Source organism: Astyanax mexicanus, chromosome 8 (genome assembly GCF_023375975.1).
Source record: "Astyanax mexicanus isolate ESR-SI-001 chromosome 8, AstMex3_surface, whole genome shotgun sequence".
In the NCBI taxonomy this organism is placed as follows: Eukaryota; Metazoa; Chordata; class Actinopteri; order Characiformes; family Acestrorhamphidae; genus Astyanax; species Astyanax mexicanus.
In genome coordinates, this window is record NC_064415.1 from 41299544 (window position 1) to 41325664 (window position 26121).

Below are 26121 nucleotides of genomic sequence, written 5' to 3' on the forward strand. Positions count from 1 at the left end.
GGTGGTATGCTGACATTACACTGGATGCCATGGCTCTTGATACATCACAAAGACTTGCTGTTTTGGTCACAGACGCAGACCAACAATTTGTCCTCTTTTGAACTCTGCTACGTCACCAATAATATTGTGTGCATTGCAATATTTTGAGCAGAACTGTGCTCTAACCCTGCTAATTAAACCTTCACTTTGGTGCAATGTGCAGTTAATGAGGATTGGCCACCAGGCTGCTCCAATTTAGCCATGAAACCTCCCACACTAAAATGAGACAGGTGTTTCAGTTTCATTGTCCAACCCCTGTAATTTTAGTAATTAAGCTAACAGTCTGATTATGTTTTAGGTCATATTTATGCAGAAATATAAAAAATATGAAAGGGTTTATCAATTTTCGAGCACACATTTAGCAACACCACAGCCAGAAACCACCTTTGCTTTCATAGCAACTACTTAGGAACACCACAGCAGAAACCTGGGGAGCCATAGGAACCTCCTAACAACACCACCTGGGATACCATAACAAACAACTAGCAACATCATTGGAACCACCTGGAATAGCAGAGCAGCTACCTAGGAACAAATTAACAAACACCATAGAAACCATCTAGCGCAACCATGGCAACTGTCTGGCATAACAAAGTAAGCACAGTAGCAACAACATGGAAACCACCTGGAATACCTCAGCAACCATTGTAGTAAGAGTCTCGCAACAACCTGAAAGCAGAATGCACTTTTTTACATTTATTATTTCTCTGAAAATCTTTTTTTTAATCTTGTATCGAAATCACTGAGCAACCTTACTCACTTAAACCTACTGTTTTTAGAGAGTTTCTGTTTGGAGATGACTCCTGGTGACCCTCATAAAAGAAAACGCATGACTACTTCATCACTCTGACTATAAAAAGAGTGGGAACAGGAGTGCAGTGTAAGCAGCGCCAGTGTCCAGAGTCCAGAGTGTCAAGAGTGTGTGTGTGTTTCAGAGATGGTAATGCATGCACCGGACCTGGGGATCAAACTGACGGTTTACTCCCAGGAGATCTGAAACTCGTACACACATGGCCAGGATGCCTTCCACAAGCACAGTCAAGCTGATCGTGTACGAGGTGCTGCAGTTCGCCTTTCTCTGTGTGCCCATCTTTGTGGTCCTGGAGCGCTTCGCCTCCCTCATGAGGGCTGTCAGATCCGGCGACACCACGGCCTACTGGCTGGTGGTGGCAGTGTCCATAGCATACGTGACCACTGTGACCCTGTTCGTGTGGGCCCCACTGAAGTTCTTCATCCTGAAGTCCAGGCGCTTCTTCACAGACATTACCAACTGGTGAGTTTACATTAGATTTGTACTTATGATCCTTTTATACTACTAACAGTTTGTGTTTTTTATGGAAATTGTAGAAAGTATTTCATAAATCAAGTAAAAGGAACTCTTAGTTAGCCAGATAGCTTTGAGTTGAGGAAATCAGCTTGGTTTCTATTGGACAGATGATCATTAGTTAGAAAACATTTTTCCTCACAAATTCAAGGAATACAGCTTAAAAGACTTTTATTTAGCAACGCCCGCTGGCTTCTGAGTCTGGAACACATCATACGTGAAGTAGATGGTGGAAAAACAACCTAAAAATTTAAACCAGATAAACTGAAGCTGATGCAAAATGACAAAAAAAATTGTAAACTTTAAAAAGGGACACTGCAAAGTCCACACACCCCTCACTTCACTCCTGAAGATTACCATAACTATGGGATGTGGAAAGCCGGCGTTGTGCCAAATTCATCACCCCCGCCAGGAAAAGCACCTGCTCTCTGTGTTTTCCACCGGTGACGTCAGTCGCCATCTTTTTAAGAATTTCCATAGCGAATTTCCATATTGAAATCATCAATGAAATATGTGATTGTTATTTTTAATTCACGTTTACATTTTCAGAAGCTAAAATAATGTGAAATCTTCTGAGAGGTCCTTTAGATGTTGCTTAGCCTTTAAAAGCTGCCAAAGAATGCATGTATTAAATATTTTACAGTGACAATTTGTAAATGTTGGGTATTTAGGCAACTCTCTGGTGAGAATATGGAATTAGATAGGTGTTGAGAAGCGGTCTCCTTTTAGAACAGATTATTCTGCTCTGGTACTCTTTTTTTTCCCCAGTCCTAATTCTGTGTTTTTTCATTTTACCAATGCGTGAATGAGCAGATGCAGACAGAGTTTACTGGTCTGATATCTCCATGTTTACAGTAGCTCTCGTATCATCACCATTAGAAGTGTTATGCTTGCTAAGGTGACTAGTAAATGCTGTTATAGCCTGAATTGAAATATCTGTTAGTCAATATTAATGTGTTTATGCACCCGATTCATATTATAACTTTAATTCGTAATTTAAAAAAAATGCAAATTAATCTAAAAGGCTCTAGTCTTAGCCTACTGAGGTCTAAGACCCTCACTTCGCCTCCTGTCCTGTCAAGTCTTGACTAGTGGTGTCGTGTTTGGAGAAATCTGTAGAAATGTTTTGAGTGAAACTGACCAATAGACACTCAGAAATTCACTAAGGACACGTAAGACACGTGAGCAAAAGTATGATTAATCTTGGGATTTATATATGTGTTATATGAAAGTTAATATGAGACATAGCAAGTTGCTATGTTTTGTGTTGCTGAGTGTATATAGACTATATGCTGACTGGGTCAAGCTTCATGTAAGTTCTCTGAGAATTGATTGATTCATGCTTTGTTTGAACTGTTAACAACATTAAACTCTTCCGCAGGCGGCCTGTGACACTTGCGTATGTTCTTCTCAGCACATTACCGTGTTTTGCCATTCTCCTGGCCAGCTCTAAGGTAAAGTGCCTTGACTTAATTTTTTCTTTTGGACTTGAATTTCAAGAATTCAAAGTGATTTAAAATATCTGACTCTGGCTGTTAGCATTGTAGCTAATCTGCCTAAACCCTGCAAATCCTGACTGATATGCCTGTAAGAACTGCATCTCCAACCCTGCTAAGCCTGGCTGTTAGCATCATGGATAGTCTACTCCAACCCTGCAGATTCTGACTGTTGTGTCTGTTAGCATCATGGCCAACCTCCATCACTCTGCTGAGCCTGGCTAGTGTTAGTGCGGCAAACCTGCTCTAACCCTGCTAATCCCAGCTTCTGCGCTTGCAATGTAAAAAGAACCCCACAAAACTTAAAATTGTTCTCCTGAATGTGATTTTTAAGTCAGCTGAACAAATAATGTTAAATTACACCGTAAACAATAGAAAACTAATCTCTTCAATTTACATTATTAAGTACAACTTACAATTAAGTATTTGTTAAAAGTTGGCATAATTACAAAAGGTGAAGGTTAAGCAGCGAGGAGGTTCAGGGGATGTCCTGGCGAACATATTTGAAACCATATTTTCTGTGTATTTATCTTTAAACTGTGCAGTATAAAGATTCAAACACTAAGATATATGTGCACAACATGAGGTAAAAAAAGAAAAAAAAAGAAAAAAACATTTGTGTGTTGTGAGGCAGTTATAAAGACCAGAGTAGAGTTATGGATAGACAGAGACTCTTTACTGTCTGGCTTTTGTTTGCTCACCAGTGCGTAATTAAATATCTTTACTTCCCGCTGAAAGAGGTATAGAGGGACACATGTGACAGCAGTACTATTAGCTAGTGCTGAAAGCTTAAGGCCTCCTGTAGTACTGAGTAACCAACACAAAAACAACAGATTTACCATTAACCCAACGGTTAGCTGTGGAATGTCAATGGTTTTCTATTACAGCCATCGAAAGACTTTGATTACGTTTAGGTCACATGAGTCTGTGAATGACAACCAAACTTAGCGCAGTCTCTAGTACGATCATGTAACACTCTTTATGATATGTGTTACACATACCAGCAGAAAAATCAGTGCATGATGTTTAAAATACAGTGTTTTCTTAAAGAACTGACCCAGTGTTTTTGGTTCTGGCCTAAATTTCTCCCACTCTGCCTCTGTTTCTGTTAAAAAGTTCTAAGTGTTGATTCTAAGGCTGTATTATTTTTTGTTTCCTAAAACGTCTCTCCTGCTTGTGTTTGTACAGGTTCAGGTAGACACAGGGAACTTCTTTGACGTCTTCACTGAGCTCCCCGTCTCACTGGTGCTGTTTGCCCTCATCTGTGTGGATATCGTGGAAAGAATTCGTCCATATCGCCTCAGAGGACAAGGTAAAGACTTTAGAAGTCTTTAGAAACTTTTGCCTGGTACTGTACTTCATACTCAAAAACTAGTACTAGTAATTAGTATGCAATTATAAACCTAATACAGCTCTGGAAAAAAGTAGGAGTCCACTTCAGTTTCTGAATCTGATTTTCTGATTTTGCTATTTATAGGTTTATGTTTGAGTAAAATGAACATTGTTGTTTTATTCTATAAACTACGGACAACATTTCTCCCAAATTCCAAATAAAAATATTGTCATGTAGAGCATCTATTTGCAGAAAATGAGAAACGGCTGAAATATTAAAAAGATGCGGAGCTTTCAGACCTCAAATAATGCAAAGATAACAAGTTCATATTCATAAAGTTTTAAGAGTTCAGAAATCAATATTTGGTGGAATAACCCTGTTTTTTAATCATAGTTTTTCTCCTCCACCAGTCTTACACACTGCTTTTGGATAACTTTATGCCACTCCTGGTGCAAGAATTCAAGCAGTTCAGCTTGGTTTGATGGCTTGTCCATCTTTCTCTTGATTATGTTTTAGAGGTTTTCAATTTGGTAAAATCAAAGAAACTCATCATTTTTAAGTGGTCTATTTTTCTTTTTTTTTTCAGAGCTGTGTCTCATCTCACAAATCTGCTGTGTTTCCAATTATAATGCAAGTGATATTTTTCTCAGATTTTCCTAAATGCTTAATGCAAATGACAGTCAGTGTATTTTTAAGTCAATTTTACATCCAATTTTATTGAACAAACCTCTCAAAGATAACAGTAAATAATAATAATAAAAAAAACCTGTTCCACATTATTAAGCAGGTTACAGGTTTCAATCAATATGGGAAAGAAAAAGGATCTCTCTGATGTTGAAAAGCATGAAATAGTGCAGGGCCTTGGACAAGGTATGAAAATATTAGATATTTGACGAGAAATATACATGTGTTCTTTACAAATAATAACATTCTCATGTGTATAAAATAATTTCTTATAATATGAATACTGCCTAAATAGTTAGTACAATCAAGTGTTTCACCTACATCGTAATGCTATGGACACTATAATTACAAGGGTTGGACAATGAAACTGTAACACCTGGTTTTAGAGCACAATAATTTATTGTCCCGACAGACAGTTCTGGTGGAAACAGGAGAGTGGAGGTGCACATTAAATTCTGACGTGATTTGGGCAGCTGTGGTTTTATGTTTTTTGGATACAATCCGGGTTAGCACCCGAACATCCCTTTCAGACAGCTTCCTCTTACAGCGTCCACAGTTAATCCTGTTGGATGTGGTTGGTTCTTCTTGGTGGCATGCTGACATTACCCTGGATACCGTGGCTCTTGATACATCACAAAGACTTGCTGTCTTGGTCACAGATGCGCCAGCAAGACGTTCACCAACAATTTGTCCTCTTTTGAACTCTTTTGAGCAAACCTGTGCTCTTACCCTGCTAATTGAACCTTCACTCTCTGCTCTTACTGGTGCAATGTGCAATTAATGAAGATTGGCCACCAGGCTGCTCCAATTTAGCCAGGAAATCTGCCACACTAAAATGACAGGTGTTTCAGTTTCATTGTCCGACCCCTGTATGTCCTGAATTATGTTTATTAATGAACTCTCTATCTTCTTTTTGGATAAAGCTGATGGTTTGGACTCAGACTTTGAGCTGTCTGGGCCTGTGCTGACTCACCTGGAGCAGGTGTCCTCTGTGTCGGCGCAGCTGCCGCAGGTGAACGGAGGTGAGAACGGCGCAGCGGTGAGTCCGGAGGTCAGGAGCATGTCAGCGTCAGGACGCTGGAGAGCCATGGATGGATACAACATGTCCCGAACCTCCAGCACGGCCTACCTGTACTCCTCTCGCTCTCACTCGGGGTCTCCTCGGATCTTCTGGGCCAGAGACCCTCGGCATGAACTCTTTCTGGACACCTTCCTGTTCTGGCTGGACACGGTGGAGATGGTCAGGGTGGGTGGGGTTAGGGAAGTCTTCTACTCGGCTTGGATCTTCCCGGTTTACATCCTGGCCTTTATCTCCACGCTTCGTGTGGTGGTAGCTCCTAACAGTCCTCTGCTGGCTTCACTGGGGGTCCTTTCCCAGGACCTTCCCTTCCTGGTTGTGAGGATCAGCCTGGTTGTGGTCTTTGGTTACGTGACGCCGCTGCTCTATGTGATGAAGAACCTGCTGGTCTGCCTCACATTTGTGTACTTTATGCTCCTGACGAAGCTGAAGGTGTTCAGCAGAGGGAGCATGTTCTGAAGCCTGGGAGAAGCTTGGTTATGAGCTGCCTCTTTATGAGGGGAAGCCTGAGATGGATTATAACGACGTGAAGGATTATAGCAGTTATGAGCACTGAAAACACTATTTCTCTTCCATTATATATATAAAAGAAAGGAGATAAGCAAGCACTCAAGAGATGGAAGTCCATATGTGCCTCATGGAGTCACACCAGAAGATACCATTGGGGATTCCATTAGATTAGTCCCTGTATGTAAGCCCACACTTTTTGCTTTAATAACATTATACTTTATACTTTACTTTTATATATTCCTGTCATTATTAACATCAGTTTCATAGTACCCACAATAGATGTTTGTAAAAAAAAAAAAAAAAAAAAAAAGATATGCTATATTAGATCAGTAGTTTCTGTATCAGAATTAATTAGAACTGAAAAATAACCATAGAACCTTTTTACAAACTGAATAGTGCAAAACAAACTTGACTATATAGACTGCTGTTTCCTACATTTATATCAATTTGTGCTCATGTTTAGTCGTTAACAAGACAATTTGTACAATTCGTTTTTTTTTTTTCATTTTTCTTCCTTAATTTAGCTATGCCGATAATCCCACCCACACTTTTTATTTTGCTGTACTCCCCCCTATTACTATCAATGCCCCAACTCCAGGAGAGTGAAGACTAGCACATGCCTCCTCCGATACATTTTCGAACTGCTGCTGATGCAGCATTACTGAGTAGCATCACAGCGCGCTCTGAGACAAGCGCAGCAACTCGATTCCGATACATCAGCTCACAGACAGCTTGTGCTGATCAACATCACCTTAGGAGTGATGAGGGGAAAAAGAGAGCACCATCTACCCACCCAGAGAGAGCAAGGACAATTGTGCTCTCTCAGGAATCCGGCATGCAATGGCAAGCTGCATGACTGGTATTCAAACCAGTGATTTCCTGATCATAGCGCCTTTGTCTGCTAGACCACCCAGAACCCCCCTATTTATTTATTTTTAATGATTAATTATTGAATATAAACAGCATTTAAAAAAAAGTTAACATTAATACATGCCCTATAAAAACGAAAAAGCTGAGAAAACCCAATTTTTAAATTTTTGAGTTTTGAGGCCAACTCAAGCTTTAAGGTTTTAAAGAAAAACACCACCAGGAGTTGTGCCAACAAGAAATCATTAGTTCACATAATTCATGTTTCATAAAGTTTTATTCTCACCAACTTTATTTTTTTGTTAATTACATATCTGTTTTATTGTCTGTCACATAAGCTTTCACTAATGCACATGTGACCGGCTGGACCCAGCCAGCATACAGTTACACTCAACAACACAAAACATAGTAACTTGCTCTTGTAGCCTTTAACATCGAGGCCAGGCAGTTCACTATTATATAACACATATATAAATCCCCAGAGAAAGCAGCAGCCTGTGGGGAATGACTACACACTGATGGTAAGTGTGAGAGGTGTGAGGACACGCCCAATATGCAAATGGCGTGACCGACATCAAGTGAAAACCCCTGCAGAATTGCTCAGTAGACCTTGTTCAGGTAAAGAGTCAAACTGAGCATGTGCAGTAGTGCAGAGTAGTGCAGTAGTAGTTGGTTTGGCCTCAACTAGGGTTCAGCTACAATTTGTACATTTTGCAACACAGATTATTTATATAGGCCAACTTTTAACAAGAAACCAATACTGTTAGTTGATATAGGTTAGTGGTTACAGTGTAATTAAATATATTTTGGTATATTTTGGCTGACTTAAAATATCCATTAAGGAGAACCATTTTAAGTTTTATTTTGTACAGTGTTTATTTACTCTGTTATTTTTGAGCTGTGTTTTCTGTAATGGCATATAAATAATCTAACATTTTGGAAACCTGTTTTGGAAAACTGTTTTGACAGACTTACATATGACTTTTTTTTTGCAAATAAGAACAAAATTCTTATTTATTTTTTTAATTTTAAGAAACATTAAATGAAACATATATCAACATTTTTAAACATGTCAGATTTCATGATGTATTTAACTGAGTAGAAGCAGTAACAGTACAGTCATAGAACAAAAATAAAAAAAAAATCTCTCTAGAGGATTTATTTTCTCTAAAAATCAAAAATCAGAACATGGAATTTTACCCCAAATTTTGGTATTTGAGTATATAGTGTATTTTAGACTATGAAGGACTGTGGTGTGATGACTTGGTTATGCATTTTGAACAGAGCTAAATCAGTGTGGTAAATACTAACATGGATTGTTAGCAACATTAATCTTACATCTGAAAAATCATATATCAAATTTAGCTTATCTGCATTTTGGGGTGGTGGGATGAGGTGAAGGTGGGTTGTGTGAATTTCATTTTACAGGGATCTATTTTTGTGTGTGTTTAAATTCCACTTTATACTCTGCAACCTCTTCAGACACAGGTTCCACCCCTTGCCTCAACCACATAACACAATAAGAGGTCTGTTCATTCTAAAAGGTTTGGCTAAAACTGAAAATGTAAATGATGGAAGTTTAAGAATGTAAATGAGATTTTGGGTGTTTTTTTCTTTTGGGATCTGATTAAAATGGGCTGTGGTTCGATTTGGCAGGTGTGAACACAGTAATCACACTTAGGTTGTGGACCAAAAAAAACTCTGCACTGGTTCTGGAATATAATTAAGAGGAAGATGGATCGTCACAAGCCATCAAACCAAGCTGAACTGCTTGAATTTTGGCACCAGGAGTAAAGGCATAAAGTAGTGTGTAAGACTGGTGGAGGAGAACATGCCAAGATGCATGAAAACTGTGATTGAAAACCAGGGTTATTCCACAAAATATTGATTTCTGAACTTCTTAAAACTTTATGAATATACTCAAACATATACCTATAAATAGTAAAATCTGTGAAACTGATTCAGCAACTGAAGTGCTCTATTATTTTTTTCCAGAGCTGTATGTATTCCTTGAGTTTGAGCTTAGCAGCTGTTCAGGTGCAGTTTAACCAGCTTAATTGCCAAGATAATTACAAAGTACAGCTATGAATTAATGCCATCATGGTCATTGCTCAAAGCTTATCTGCACTGAAATATGCTCCAGTCTAAAACACAGGACAGACAGCTCAGCAGAGACAATGTAAAATGCAAGTGCAACAAAATGTGTCGCCACAAACAACTGATTTGAACCAGACACACAAACTACAGGTGTGAAACCACTCTTCAACTTTGGTTTAAGCTAGTTTTATTTATTTTTTTCCACCAGTGTAAAAGAGCAACTCTGGATAATGTTTAAACATACTTTTCTCATTTATTTTCTGAAGTTCATACATGAAAATGGTTTAAGAGAGAGTCCCCCTCAGTATGAACACAAAGCAACTTGATACAGTGATACACTGAATAACTGAAGCATTAATTTCACCTTCATCATAAATGAGAAAATGCAATGAAGCCCTCCCCTCACTTTTCCATCAGAGTTTAACAAAGAGTGTGGTATAAATATTAATAGCTAATATAGAATATCTGCTTAGTATTGCCTCAGAGGAGCTTGGGGATTTCAAGGTCGCTCATTCAAACAGATTTTTGTATGTATTTACTTTCATTTCTTACTTTTCTTTATATGGCTTACTGTCTTTATTGCGTTTCTTATGATAATTTCACTTTTAGTTTAACAGTAGTTTAACTATAGCAAACTATTAACTGTGATACAATGTATGCTGTTTTTACAATTCTGGAAAAAAATAAGAGACCACTTTAGTTTCTGGATTAGTTTCCTTGATTTTGCTATACATAGGTTTATGTTTGAGTAAAATGAACATTGTTGTTTTTATTCCATAAACTACGGACAACATTTCTCCCAAATTCCAAATTAAAATATTGTCATTTAGAGCATTTATTTGCAGAAAATGAGAAATGGCTGAAATAACAAAAAAAGATGCACAGCTTTCAGACCTCAAATAATGCAAAGAAAACAAGTTCATATTCATAAAGTTTTAAGAGTTCAGAAATCAATATTTGTTGGAATAGCCCTGGTTTGTAATCACAGTTTTCATGCATCTTGTCATGTTCTCCTCCACCAATCTTACACACTGCTTTTGAATAACTTTGTCACTCCAGGTGCAAAAATTCAGGCAGTTCAGCTTAATTTGATGGCTTGTGATCATCCATCTTCCTCTTGATTATATTTCAGAGGTTTTCAATTTGGTAAAATCATTTTTAGGTGGTCTCCAATTATTTTTTTCCAGATCTGTATATATAAACTCATGTATGTTGGATCAGTAGTTAGCTATTGTATATACACTATACAGACAAAGAGTAACTGTCTCTACCGTCCAGAGAAGACTTTTTAACTAGAGCAGTGTTCACAGAGCAATGCTGTGAGGATCTGATTGAATGCAACATCTAATATGTGTGTGTGTGTGAAATCCTGAGCTCATACTCTGTAAATAAAGGTCGCTATTTATCATTGATTGGCCCTTGTTTTATGGTGTTGATGTGGGTGCCAAGAAAAGCCAAGAAGCTGGAGAACAAAGCCTGTAAATTATAAGTAATTATAGTCATTACAGTTATAGAAAAAGTGTTAAGGATGTGCATTAAATCATCAACGTGATGAACTGTCTTCTGCCTACGCCCGACTTCACACCTATACTCTGTGAAGCAGAGAATGTAACTTTTATTAATGACTCTATGAATGTCAGCATTTTGTAAGGATTAAAAATATATAGAGAAATAATAAATATTAAATACATTTTAAACAAAAATACAAAAAAAAAAAACATAATAAACAATTTAAAAATATAACAAATTCTATTCGTTTTGCTACAGTCTAACCATTAGTGATTTCAACCATTAGTAAAAAAAAATTAAGGTAAGTAGGACAGGTGAAAATTACCAACTAAAGGATAAACGTTCACATTATCAGGCTGAAGTGATTTAAATCAGATTTTTTGCTCAATGTGGTTCAGATCTGATTCTTTTCATGGCTGTGTGAACATGCCAAATCCGTTTTTTTTTTTTTCCAATTTAGATTTGAGTCACTTTTATACGTATACCATGGACCTGTAACATGAATGTATATGGTCAATTTGAAATTCATGTCTTGTTGCTTTTATGCTGCACTACATGCTTCTCTCTCATATCCACACATCTCTTGGTGTAGCTGTGCAGCTATAGCTGCAAAAACAGCAAAAGCAAACCACCTGGTCTTTTTTTTACCTCCTTGACCTGAACATGAACTTCAGACCAGCTGTTTACTGTTTCTCCACTCCAGCAAAAGATGCTCCACATATGAGCTGCTAACAAACTCATCCATTTCCCTTTATAAAGCTACAAGTCGTCTCTCAAATATGACATTTTTTTGTTGTTGGTGAAGAAAGCGATGTTTATACATGCATCAATGTGCGCATGTGAGGCGTTTCAGGGACAGATTCGTTCACATGACACACAGATACAGATCACTTACATTTGTAAATTTGAACCATCAGGATAGCCAAATCTGATCTGAGCATAAAATTGGATTTGTAAGGTGAATGTAGCCTAAAATCTGGAAAAGTGAACAAATGCCACAATACAGTGGTGTGGAAGGGATGGTGCATCTCAGACTGTACGTGTCCACTAGTACTTTAAGCATCGACGCATCCTATTCATTTCAACGGAGAGAGTTGCCGCATGCTGCGGCGCATGCTGGGTTGCGTTGCACTGAACGCAGCCTTTATTTAGTTCCAACATGGGCAAGGCTAAAATCACTTAAATTGTATCACTGTTTTATCATTTTAACAGACATGGACATACTTAAGAGCATAGACTCTCAGTGTTGGGAAGTAACGGATTACATGTAACGGCGTTACGTAATCAGATTACAAATTATAAGTAACTGTAATCCGTTACAGTTACTGCTTCAGTAAGTGGTAATCAGATTACAGTTACTCTGCTAAAATAAAAGGGTTACATTGCGGTACTTTCCTATTTTTGCTCTTCCAATCCAACACCGACAAAACGCAAATAACATTTTGCGGTGAAATCGCTCTGATATGACAGGGAACTCTCTGCCCCTCCTCCCGTCTCGCTGCACACACACACACAGGGAGGAGGGGCAGACAGCGGCTCCGCACACACGACGAGACGAAATTAACTGACATTTTGGTCAACGAATAAAAACGAGACGAAAATGTTTGGCAGGGACGAAATCCAATCAGAACTGATTTAGTTCTGTGAAAGGTAGGGACCAGTTAGGAAGAGATCCAATCACTGCTACTTTAGCGGAGGCGCCGCGCGCTCAGTTACAAACCCGGGAATTAACCTGTCTTTACGGAGCTCGACTGGAAGTTAACTCGACAGTGTTCAGCAGGAAGAGAGAGAGGGGAGAGTCGATATATTTCTCCTTTGACGTCGCGAAAAACAAGATAATGTGTAAACAGAGACTCCATCTCCGGTAAAAACACCACTAATCTTTCAGCTTCTGCAGAGCAGAGTCACACAGATCTCCATGCAGAGATCCGCGTTTTAATGCTGATGTTATTTCATGAGCTGATGTGTTTAACTCGGCAGTGCACTAAAACACAGAACTGATACAGAACTCACTCATTAAGATCAAATCATCTGTTTAGTCTCACAGTGGGAAAGATATAGCTAGTATTAAAGCAGCAGCAGGTCAGAAAGGAACTCAATAATATAACGAAAATAAAACAATAAAATAAGTGAATCTATGAACCCAAAAGTCTGTGTAAAGTTCCTTACAGCACTTTCTCATCAGTTTCTCACTTTAACTCATGAAGTTTCTCAGTACATCCTGAGAGCATCTCTACAGGACAGTGTGTGAATGTTTGTTTTGACTGTAGCTCCAGTAGATGTGCTGGAGATAAAACTAGATCCTTTAAAAGTTGTTTTTGCATCTACAGCTCTGTTTAAACTTTAATTTAACTATTCAGATGTTTTATGACCTGATTTCTAGAGCAAAATTTTAAATGTAACATATGTATAGTCACACACCTACAATAATAATAATAATAATATAATATACATTAAATCATATATAAATATATTTCACTTTCAAACATTAACAATATTACTCAATTGGTTATTAAACGTTTCATTTCATATACGTGTATAGTTAATAATTCAAGGAAACTGATGAAAAATCATTTACATTTACACCCTTTACATTTTAGTCGACTAAATGTACTGTAATTTTAGTCGACTATATTCTTATGACATTAAGTCGACTAAAACTAAAAACATTTCAGATGACTAAATTGTGACTAAAACTAAATACTATTTTCGTCACAAGACTATGACTAAGACTAAATCACAATTTGTTGTCAAAATTACACTGGAGGCAAACCTGCAAGTAGATAGCTTACAGTTGTTGTTACATTGTTTGGTTTTAAATGGTTTTATCATCAATTTATAGAAGTGTTTCATAAAATTGTTTGATGAAATGGTTTCATAAGTATGTTTATAGAGTGATTGAAAAGGCTGTTTTATTTGTTTATCTATTTGTTAACTGGAAAGAAAAATAAAAGAATAATATGCAATATGTGGTTGCTACATTCATTCAGGCTTAAAAAAATGACAATATTTAAAGTAATCCAAAGTAATCAGATTACGTTACTCACTTGAAGTAATGTAACTGATTACGTTACAAATTACATTTTGAGTGATGTAATCAGTAATCTGTAAGGGATTACATTTTAAAAGTAACCTTCCCAACACTGTAGACTGTGTATAGCTGGACAGAGCATCGTCTCTTAAAAGTGAATCCACCACAGGTCGGGCGCCCCCTGCTGTTCGGTTTCAGAAAGCTGTGTAACCCCACCCATCCCCATAGGTTTCAATGAAAAAACAGACAACTTTTAATATTAATACATTTTAAATATTAATATGTGTATTGTACCCCCAGTAGTACACAGCCTGACAGACTTGTATTCTTGGCTGTGTGAGAGTTGCACACGTCTGTTGCTGATCCAGAATGTTCTGCCAGGACTCATCTAAAACACTCACAAATTACAAAACAGTGTATATATAGTACATTCATTACAATATATACATACAGTATATTATATTATGTACTTTGTGAGACTGTAGCTGTAGATCTGCTGTAGAGGAAGAGAGTGTGTTAGATGTCCTTTAGCTCTATCAGCGGTCAGTTTCAGGCCACACTTGCTGCTCTTGGCTGGATATTTTTTTGGATGGTGGACCCACTCTTAACCCAGCAGTGACGCTGACGTGTGTGAAAAATTCCTGGGATACCAGCACCACATATTTCAATGTCACTGATAACATCATCCACATAATATCAAACAGCAACAGTGAACCTGTGGCCTGAAACTGACCATGGAAACTGCACATCGATGTGACAAACCATAAAGCTCAAACATTAAGTTAAAAATCTGTTCACAATCAGATTAAGAAATCTGATAAAAAAAAATTGATTAGAAATATTAGAAAGAAAGAGCAAGAGATTATACTGTAAATACTTTAAAACTCATTAAAAAGCATTTAAAACACAAAAATAGAACAGGTGGACAAGAAAACGAGATTTCACATTCATTTATACTGTTAAACCTCAGATCTTTCTGGATGCTTATCTTACTTTCTCTTTCAGCACTAACATATCTAATTTAATAATACAGAAAGTAAATTTAATATGTAAATACAGTGTATCACAAAGGTGAGTACACCTCTCATATTTCTGCAGATATTTAAGTATATCTTTTCATGGGACAACACTGACAAAATGACACTTTTACACAATTTTTTTTTTTATTCTTCCCTCAAAATAACTCAATATACTGCCATTAATGTCTAAACCACCCGCAATAAGTGAGTACACCTCTAATTAAACACAGGCTACAAGAAGATTGGAAACACCCTGAAACTGAGCTGCAGCACAGTGGCCAAGATCATCCAGCGTTTTAAAAGAGCAGGGTCCACTCAGAACAGACCTCGCGTTGGTCATCCAAAGAAGCTGAGTGCACGTGCTCAGTGTCACGTCCAAATGCTGTCTTTGAAAGATAGGCGCAGGAGTGCTGTCAGCCTTGCTGTAGAGAATAAAGAGGTGGGGGGTCAACCTGCATGGCACCCCAGAAGGCTACCTCTTCTGAAGTCTGTACACAAGAAAGCCTGTAAACAGTTTGCTGAAGACATGTGAACAAAGGACATAGATTACTGGAACTGTCCTATGGTCTGATGAGATTAAGATTTAAGATTAAGATTTGTTTGGTTCAGATGGTCTCAAGCATGGTCTCAAGCAGTTAGAAGTACAAAGATAAGAGTATTATGCCTACAGTCAAGCATGGTGATGGGAATGTCATGGTCTGGGGCTGCATGAGTGCAGCAGGTGCTGTGAAGTTACATTTTATCGAGGGACACATGAACTCTAGTATGTTCTGTAAAATACTGAAGCAGAGCATGATCACCTCCCTCCAGAAACTGGGTCACAGGGCAGAGTTCCAGCATGATAATGACCCCAAACACACCTCTACCTGCTTTACTGAAGAGGCTGAGGGTAAAGGTGAAGGACTGACCAAGCATGTCTCCAGACCTAAACCCAATAGAACATCTCCATGATGTTGTTAGGGAGTGGAAAAGCATTCCAGTGGCAACCAGTGAAACTCTGGTAAACTCCATGCCCAGAAAAATTAAGTCAGTCCTGGAAAATAATGGTGGCCACACAAAAAAAGTGTACTCACTGTTGTACCCGGTGGTTTAAACATTAATGGCTGTATATTAAGTTATTTTGAGGGAAGTATAAATGTACACTATTATATAAGCTGCACACAGACTACTTTTCATCGTGTCAAAGTGTCTTTTTGTCAGTGTAAAAAATAAAAAAGGACTAACAATCTGCAGAAATGTGAGGGGTGTACTCACTTTTGTGATACACTGTATTATTAAATAAATAATTCACCTAGGTAGGTAAATGTATAAAGTTTTAAACTAAAAATGTTATATTTATGTGCTGGAACTGCTTATTAATGCTGCTTAAAAATACTTAAAGCCTAATAATAACATTTAATAAACCCCTTAATAAAGTATTTTTTAAACCTTTATAAAGGAGCCTTATTTTAAAGGTGTACCACAGAATTGAATCTGTCTCCTGAACTCACCAGTAACAATGTTGTGTTTACTTTGCTAAATAAAACTGCTAATATGTCACTAATCTCGGAAAAAGAGTGAATTTTGCAAGGAGGTAATGTGATAAATATGTGATAAATATTGTTAAAAATGTATATTTTAATGTGTTAATGTTTTAACATTGACAAAACTAGTTTTAACCTTTTCGAATAGCTATCCAGTACAAGCATATGAATCAACATCAACAATGTAACATAAGTGTACATAACTTGTGGAATATATGGACTATATAGATGGAATATAGTAAAAGCAATCTAATTTTTTAAACCTATACAAACAATACAAAGTGTCTTCAAATTGTACTGTTGCTTGTGATCATTTTAATTATATGTTATTGTCAGACAAATAAATTAAAACATTCTTTTAAAGGAGTAATGAACAAAAATGACAATAGAGTGTTTTTACTTAAAATGCGTTTTGTTACAAAAATAAAAAAGAGGCTATTAGAGCCATAATAAAAATGCTACTTCTGCTTTTAAACTACACTTTCTTTTCTTTTTTAAAAAAAGCTCCTTTCTAGACACCCAAGGACACATTACACACACAATTATTTTACACTCAGTACTTAACCAACACACTGGTGAAAAGCAGCAGCCAATCATGCACAGCATACTCTCAACCGGAAACAACCATCCACCTGCAGGAAACTCAATCCATACCCTGGACTTACGGTTACACACACACACATCAGGGCAATTTAGAGTATCCTTTTTATCTCCATCTTCTATCTCCATGTTTTTCAGGGGAGGAAACCAGAGAAAACCCATGCAAACACAGGGGGAACATAGAAACTCCACCCAGATGGGGACTTGAACCCAGGACCCCAGTGCTAGGAGGCCACTGTGTCACATTTAAAGCAAATACTGTTGCACTTTTAGAGAAGGTCTAAAAGAAGGATGTCTGCTTTTACGTAAGTAATATTTTAACTCGTTTAACAGAATCTCTACTTTAACTCAAGCACACTCAAGTTTGTGTACCTCGTCCACCACTGCCGGCCCCACAGAATCAACCCTGTCTTCTCTGCATCCCTTTCATCCACTGACTGGTCAATGAAGCATGATCCGTGGCATGAGATGGAGTGCAGAAAGCCGATTTTGAGCGCGATACGACTGTTCTAATGGCAGCTGGAAAACTGGCTTAATTTAAATTCATTCAGTTTTAAACTTCCCAGTCAGCATATTGAACAGATGCAGCAAATGAAATTATACATGCTCTCGCCCTTCTTCTCCTCCTCAGACACCAGAGAGAGAGAGAGAGGGAGAAAGAGAGAGATGAAGAGAGAGAGAGAGAGAGAGAGAGAGAGAGAGAGAAAGGACATGGAGAAAGGACAGACACTGATACAGTACACAGATAAAGAGAATGAGCTGATAAACAGGAATGACAGAGGAAAGACAGTGTGTGTGTGTGTGTTAGACTGTGTTTGTTTCCTTCCTTTTTTTTAAAGGAGAACTCTGGTGTAAAATGGACTTTTGGTGTAGTAAAACATGATACACACTTCTGTTCTTCCACAGCGTTCTGAGTTCCAGAAATTTTAACAGTTTGTCCAAACACCCTTCAGGCTGGGTGACACACGGCAAAACTTGCCCTGATAAATAGCCTTTTCCATTGTTATCCAGCTCAAAGTAGCTCCACACCTCCTTGCTAGAATCCAGAGAGCCTTGGCATTTAAAACGAGGCATTAATAACTTAAAAAGTGCACAAGAAGCTTATTAAAAACACTGTATACATACTATCCAATGCTAGCTTCAGCTCTGAGCTCCGCCATTGCTGTACTGATAATGACAGACATATATACATAGACTCCGCATAGCGTGGCAGCCGGCGCCAGGAGTAATGGCGGTGCTCAGAGCTGAAGCTAATGCAAAAGGTTGTAAACAGTGGTTTTAAATGTCAGGGCTCTCCGGATTCTAGCAAGGAGGTGTGGAGCTACTTTGAGCTACTGAATAACAGTGGAAAAAGCGATTTATCGGGGAAATTATGCCCCGTTTCACCCAATCTGAAGGCTGTTTGGACAAACTGTTAAAACGCTGTGGGAGAACTGAGGTGTGCTATTCATCAAAGGTAAATACTTTTAATCATGTTTTACTACCTCAAAAGTCCTTTTTACACAGGAGTTCTCCTTTAAATGGGTTGGCTGGGTTTTTAAGGCCAGTCTACATCAAAGCATTGTGGCAAAAAAAAAATCCCAAAAGAGTCACAGGAGGGATACAATTCTACCACTTTTCTAGAAGTTGGTTATCTCTTTTTGAGTGTCACTCGGATACAGCTGAAAATAGCCTTGGCATTGTGAATAGTGATATAGTAAATAGGGAATAGTTGGCACAGTATCAATAAGTGGCTTGCCCAAGCTTCAGCTGACACTCTGCAGGTTGGCCGGCGACATACATATTTAATTCTGGTTGCCACTCAGGTGTGTGTGGGTTTTGAAGACCCCTTGGTTGAGCTGAAACATGGTGGGGTAAGTACGGTCTAGAAGGCTATTGAACTGATAAAAAATTACAAATTTACAAGATTCTTAATGAAGAGCTACTGCTGTCCTTTCTGCTCCTCCAGTTTGGCCTTCTTCTGGATTTGACCTTCTTCTGTCTGGTCTTTGGACCTTGATTGCCCTTCTTGGAGAGGCAGTTGTTCTTTGGCAAAGAAAAAAATAAAGGGTTGGTCACACAACTATACTGACAGAGTATGTATACAGAGTATGAGCAACTTCTGTGGGTTGTAGACACCACCTCATGCTACCTTTATGGTGAGAGAACTGACAGAATGCAAAAGTGACCAAAACACCATACAGAAAGGATGAGAACAGAGAAAAGGTCTGGTCACCACCTGCAGAAACAATCCTTTATAGGGGTGTCTTGCTAATTGCCTCTCATTTTTACCAGTTGACTGTTCCATTTGCACAACAGCAGGTGAAATTGATTCACAATCATTGTTGCTTCCTAACTGGACAGGTTGATTTTACAGAAGTGTGGTTGACTTGGAGTTACATTGTGTTGTTTAAGTGTTCCCTTTATTTATTTGAGCAGTGTATAATGTTGGGCTTTTTTTCCTGTAATAAAGACCTACAATGACACCAGGTCTTTTTTGGATGTGTGATATGTGACAACAAACCATTGATCTTGGTATTGACCACACACATCTCTACCAAGACAAAAGCATAACTCGTCACTGAAGATGTCTAGCTGCCATTCTGAGTCCATATCTGACTCCATAACAGACTCCATAACAGTCTGGCACAACTGCCCACTAAGTGTCCTTTCCTGGTGGTTGATTTCTTCTGGGTGCAACTATTATTATGATGATGAGTGTATTAGGACACAATTTCAGAAATCCTAAAAGCGAAAAGAGAGAAGTACAGTACATAGAGGGAGCGATTAAGCTACTTAGAATCTTGAGAAGGATTAGAGAGAGAGAGAGATGGTAAAGGCAGTCAAAAAATGGAAAAGTGAAGAGACAGAAAGACAGGAAGAGAGAGAATATAGGGAGAGAGAAAAATAATTATGGAGAGAAATAGAAAGAGAGAGAGAACAACGCATATAGAGATAGAGTGAGAGACTGGGAATGGATTGAAAGGGAAAGAGACATATGTACAGTATATAGAAGGAAAGGATTAGAGAGAAAGAGAGAGAGAGGGGAGGTAGCAGAAGAAGTGAAAGAATGGGAGAGAGAGAGAGATAGATAGAGAAAGAAAGAAAGAGAGAGAGAGAGAGAGAGAGAACGAGCGTAGTGTGTGGACTGAAGCATCTGCCTGAGTGGACTGGAGACAGGGCTGAGACGTGCTGGTGTTCTGGGCTGTGATTGGCCGGATGGGAGGGGAGCGGCTGACGCAGGGAAAAGTCCAACGGGAAAAATGACATTTACACCATTGCGTATCAATCCTAAACTCTGAGCCAGGGTGTGTGTGTGAGTGAGAGAGAGGGTGAGAGGGTGTATGTGACGGAGGTAGGTGGTAGGGGGTTAGGGAGGGGTGTGTGTTAGTGTGTGTGTCTGAGAGAATGTGTGTGTGTGTGTGTGTGTTTGTATGTGTGTGTATATATAAATAAGTAAAGCAGCTGCAAGCAGACTCGGATCAGAAGCAGCACAGGGATGAGGTGAACACACGATACACTCTCTCTCACACACACACCTGAAGCTGCAGCCTGTGGAGTCCCCCCTGAGCTTTCGAGATCTGAAGGAGGACGTGAACGATCAGTTTATGAATGGCACAGTCAGTCAGCGGACGTCCACTCACCTGCCAGCAGAAAGCTGGAGGTATTAGAGGGATCTGTGGTCTTCTACACTGTTTTATCTGAGCCACAGGGATGACGGGACAGACACCTGCCATCCCTCCATGTCTGATGGACCTCCCTACTGGACACGCAGTGAGCTGAAGTGACCTGCGGCTTTCCTCGGCTGTCCCCTTCATCACGACCCTCTGGATGTGCTCTTGATGTATTGCTGTGGTCTGGGACACTGGCGGAGAGTACAGTCCACCTACGTAAGTAACCTGTCGCCCGTTTTTGCGTGCGTGAAGGTGACCAATAGATTGGCGTCACTTTAGGGACGTCCTGCTCTGGTTCTGGAAGACCTTGATTCACCGTGGCTGGGTGGGTCACTGACCTGCTCTATGAAACAGATATTAGTGAGACAGACATTGAACTGATGCAGTTGTGTAGAAATCATGTTCACACTGGAATCAGTTCAAGTAAATCCAGTGCAACATGTTTTATGAGAGATTTGCTCAATCAAGGTTTAGAAGGTCTGCTTGAGCATGTCCTGGACTGCAGTCTTGGTCTATAGATGTCTATAGACTCAGCTTTCTGAATGGTTTGGTGGCTTTGTTTGGTTCTAATGTTGTGGTTGGAAGCTTGCCTACACTCATCATGGATATGAATTTCATGGCAAAACAATGGTTGAATATTTATCCACTCTTCTTGTCAGAATTGGTAAAGTTCAATTCAATTTGATGGTTTCTTGAAATAGCTCTCATGTTTAGGCACACCTCTCTCTCATTTTAATTGGGTTGAGGTCAGGAGACCTTATTTCAAAACCACCTGTGATGTGTGTTTGGGGTCACTCTCCAGTTGGGTATTAAGAAGCAGTAAAGCCACTCCACTGAAGTGCAGCATTATAAGGGTGACTTTACAGTGAAGTTTCTCCAGCACAAAGGCTTGGTGCAGCAGCATTAGCATTAGCCTTAGCCGCTAGCACTAACTCCGCTCAGAGGCTTTAGTCTGTGTGTTTGCCGTATTAAAACAAGCTATGTGGGACGAACCACAAGCTGATAACACCCTGGGTTACCAGAAAACTCAAGGTTCTTCAGTTTGGTGCTATCAGGCGGCAATTACGTCCCGCTAGCATTGCGGTTAGCGGCTAATGCTAGTGCTGTTGCCTTAGTGCTTGAAAAACTTCACCAAAAACTCATCCTTTTACAAAGAATTAGGAATATGAGCTTAATGTAAATAAACAGAAGCTCTTTACTAACCCAAATAAACAGTTTTCAGTAGAGAAATCCTTACTAGTGTCACTTAATGTGCCTTGAATGAAAATAGACCAGAAAATAGGAGTTCACAGAGACGTTCACGGACTTATAGTCCGAAACATGCGGTAATAGAAAACATATATCTATATATTTTAAATAATTATTTTAACAATACACATTCATTTATCTGTTGCTGTTTTTGATATTGTATTGCAAAAACTAGTATTACTGCAGTTACTTCCATATTTTAGTCCAGTGCAGTGATTTTTATTCAAAACCTGCTGCCTTTCATCCAATTAAACAGGACTTACAACACTCTTTGTAATGAAATGTAGAGCAGTTGATCAGAGTTCTTTACATAGTAGAGTTCTGAACATATCTACAGTACGCTCATGCAAATCATTTTGTGTATCACGATAAACTTTGTCACAATACAATAAAATTGACCAACGCTTACATTAAGCATTCTTAAAGTTTGGTTAAATAATCCTTAACAAATTTAATCCTGTGCACAACTTTTTTCCATAGCCTTCAACAAGCTTCTGTCAGAATTCTGGTTGGATTTTTGGATGCTGCTCTTGGCAGAATTGGTGGTTCAATACAATCTGCTGGCTTCCTGGAATAAACCAGCTTTTAAGCACAGTTCTCTCTTTTTAAAAGCGTCGAGGTCAGGACTTTGGAAAGGCCATTTTACAAATTCTTTTTTTTTTTTAAGCTTAGAAGATCTGTTAGACTGCAGATGTGTATATATATATGTGTCTTTATAATAAAGCTGTTTGGTTTGGTGACTTGCTTCTTATGCTGTGGTTGGAGGTTTGCATGCACTCAACATGGACAATAATGTCATGGTAATAATTGTTGATTATTAGTTTTTTTATTTGAACTGTTTTATTTGGAATACAATTAGTGTGCAAGATACAGGGGTCGGACAATGAAACTGAAACACAGAGTGTGAAGGTTCAATTAGCAGGGTAAGAGCACGGTTTTGTTTAAAATATTGCAATGCACACAACGTTCAACGAACAACATCCAACAGGATTAACTGTGGACGATGTAAGAGGAAGCTGTCTGAAAGGGATGTTCAGGTGCTAACCCGGATTGTATCCAAAAAAACATAAAACCACGGCTGCCCAAATCACGGTATAATTCAGTGTGCACCTCAACTCTACTGTTTCCACCAGAACTGTCCGTCACCACAATAAATTATTGTCGTCTAAAACCAGGTGTTTCAGTTTCATTTTCCAACCCCTGTACATTTCAATTAGATTATTTTATGGGATGAGCATGGGATTCTGAAATCAAAACAGCAAAAATAGTACTGGTTTATTAATATGGTTTAAAAATATACATAAAGCTAGGGATGGCCATTATGGTAAACACATTATGGGCTTGTTCCTGCACAAGGATTAAGCCTAGTCTAAGCCTAGACGACAATTTGTGTTTAATAGAAAATCTCTATTTAAAATGCTATGTAGTCCTAAGACTAAGGGGGGATTTAAAGATTTCTGGGAGACTTCTATGGTGAGAATGTGTAACTGCACCAAACATTTGGAAGAGTACTTTTAAACTGTGCATTGTGGTGTGGTTGTCTTTTAGAATAGATGAATCTAATCATTGCAAGTTTACATTCAGTAAGTGGAATATTTATAGAATTTAGTCAACGCATTGTAAATGAAAGAAATGTCCTTAGAGAATGCAAGAAAATTATACTCTATAGCTAAATACTGTTGACACACATGTAAGCATAATGAATGTATTCAGATTTTAAATTAATAAATATAAATAAAGTACAGTTAAAAATGTGGACACATTTTAGATTCAGTGTTTTTTTTCATTATTTAAAAAATATTCTCCATTGTAGATTAATTCAAAAGTAATCCAAATGATGAAGAAAACATTATTTAGTTAAACAAACCACAATCTGTTTTATATTTTGGATTCTTCACAGTACGCACTTGCAAAAGCTTTGCACATCTTGGCATTTTCTCATTCAGCTTTATGAGGTAATCACCTGGCATGGCTTTCAATTAACAGCTGAATTTACTGGAATTTCTTGCATTTTTAATGTGAGAATGTCAGTTGTGTTGTGAAGAGGTAGAGCTGGTATACAGTCAATAACTAAGTAAAGAAAATAAAAAAAAAGAAAGAATAAGAATAAAGAAAAAGAAATTTGAAACATTATGATGAAACTGGCTCTCATCAGGACCACCCAGGAAAGAAAGACCAAGAGTTACCTGTGTGGCCCAGGATAAGTTTATTAGAGTAACCAGTATTGAAAACTGCAAGTTAACAGCACCTCTAATTGCTTCCCAAAGTATTTTGGTTTGTTTAACACTTTTTAGTTACTTCCATGATTCCTATCCACAATAGTGGGTTTTTAACTTGTGGTAACCTATACAATGTCACATACAAAAATATAATATAGAAAACTAAAAATCGATAATGGAATCTGAAAATGGAATTTAAACACAATAGTTATAATGCAGCGAAATGGAAATAAACAGTAGAGTTCTTTAAGCAACAGATAAAACACTAGCTTTGAAAGTATAGCTGGTAGCTGGTAAGCATGTAGGGGTGTGCCATATCGTATCGTACACAATAATATCGTCAAAATTTTTAAATATCGTGAACAATATTATACCCTAAAATATCGTGCCACATCACCCATCCCATTTCCCTTTATATATCTATTAGAGACAGATTAAATCTGTCCAGTATCATTTATTTTACTTTAATCCTGGATATATGGAGATAATTAAAGTGCATTATTATTAGCATCATGACATTCTGGATCATTGACTTCTCTTACAAATCTGATCAAATTCTTGTATTTTTTAATATCTCACTTAGGCGTGTGCAATACTATATTGTATGTAATATTTTTTTTTTCTTGCAGTGTATAGTGTATTTTTGAAATCATTTTTTTACATTGTCATATAGCTAAGAGTATCGTTATCGCGAAAATGCCATGAAATATCGTGATATTATTTTAGGGCCATATCGCCCACCCCTATAAGCATGTGCAAAAATTCACTCAGTGATTGTATGGGTTTGTGTTAAGAAAAGGAAAAAGAGGATAAGCTATCATTCTCTTAAATATCTCATTCCATCGGTTTTTTCATTCATTTTAAAATGTCTAGTTTGTGGTCTCTAGTATGAATGAATGTCATATGAGCTGGTTTTTGTAAAAAAAAAAAATCAATAAATAAATAAGTGCTCTGGTCATCCGCTAGAACACTGCTTTAGTCCAGTGGAGGAGTGGATGGACAAACGATAGGATTTTGGCTCTTGCTCATGAATATTATACATGCAAACATATCGCCTCTGATTGGCTAACAGCACTGCGACACCAGTAGGCAGTGAGATGGGCAACAGTTAGAACGCTAAAAAAAAATATTTTGACTAATATCGGTCTTTCCAATGTCATATGTTACTTTACAACATGTGTAATTCCCTGCTAAGTGCAGTTCAGCCACTGACCTAGTCTTAGAGTCTCTGTAAAACAGCAAATCCACTGGAGATCCTATGTAAACCTATAGTTACTTACACCGAAGTGGGTAGTTCAGGTCCAGAAAGTTCAAATCCATCCATTTACACAATAAAATTTACAATATAAATGCTTAAATATGCTGTTTTACATTCCATATAACTAGTCCTGACACAATTTTTAAGGTTAAGTTGCATAGAACATATTTGAATGGTAGTTTAATCTGAGATAAGCTAAATGAGCATGAGACGACATTTGTCCCCTAAATTTTGTTTGCATCGTGAACTAGCTGAAGGCTATAATCACTCCCGAGCAGGTGCATTCAGGACTACCAAACAGCTACCTGTTATAGTAGTAGCAGGTGGTTGGTGGAGATGCAGATCTCTGTGTTTAGCTTTCCTGAGCTACTGTTGCTGCTGTGAATATGACTGAAGCTCTTCTGCAGTTTGGTGCTCAAGCGCCATGGCTGCTATAAATAAAAACGTAATCCATATAAATAAATAATATAAACACTCTCGGTTCTATTTTGAAGAGGCCCGCTGTATGCAGGTACCTGAGCAGCTGTGTGTGTGTGTGTGTGTGTCTGTGCGTGCGTAAGGATGATCAGCCTGAACTGATTACAGCACAGCTTTGCAGCATGTTAGTGGTGAATAAGATGATGGTCTCAACTA

General features: G+C 38.1%; 2 protein-coding genes across 2 annotated transcripts in view; both read left to right on the forward strand.

The window, feature by feature from the left end:
- The first annotated feature begins 726 nt into the window (after positions 1–726).
- Positions 727–10840, forward strand: tmem236 (transmembrane protein 236). The gene is made up of 4 exons (XM_007235289.3): positions 727–1312; positions 2745–2817; positions 4048–4171; positions 5800–10840. Exons 1-4 carry the CDS (start codon positions 1050–1052, stop codon positions 6411–6413), a joined length of 1074 nt encoding a protein of 357 aa, XP_007235351.3. The 5' UTR covers positions 727–1049; the 3' UTR covers positions 6414–10840.
- Positions 10841–20459: 9619 nt separating this feature from the next.
- Positions 20460–26121, forward strand: part of cacnb2b (calcium channel, voltage-dependent, beta 2b) — a 95959-nt gene continuing 90297 nt past the window's right edge. Inside the window, exon 1 of the mRNA XM_049482827.1 lies at positions 20460–20979. Within this exon, the coding sequence (XP_049338784.1) occupies positions 20932–20979 (48 nt within the window). The 5' untranslated portion in view covers positions 20460–20931. The remainder of the gene's footprint in view (positions 20980–26121) is intronic.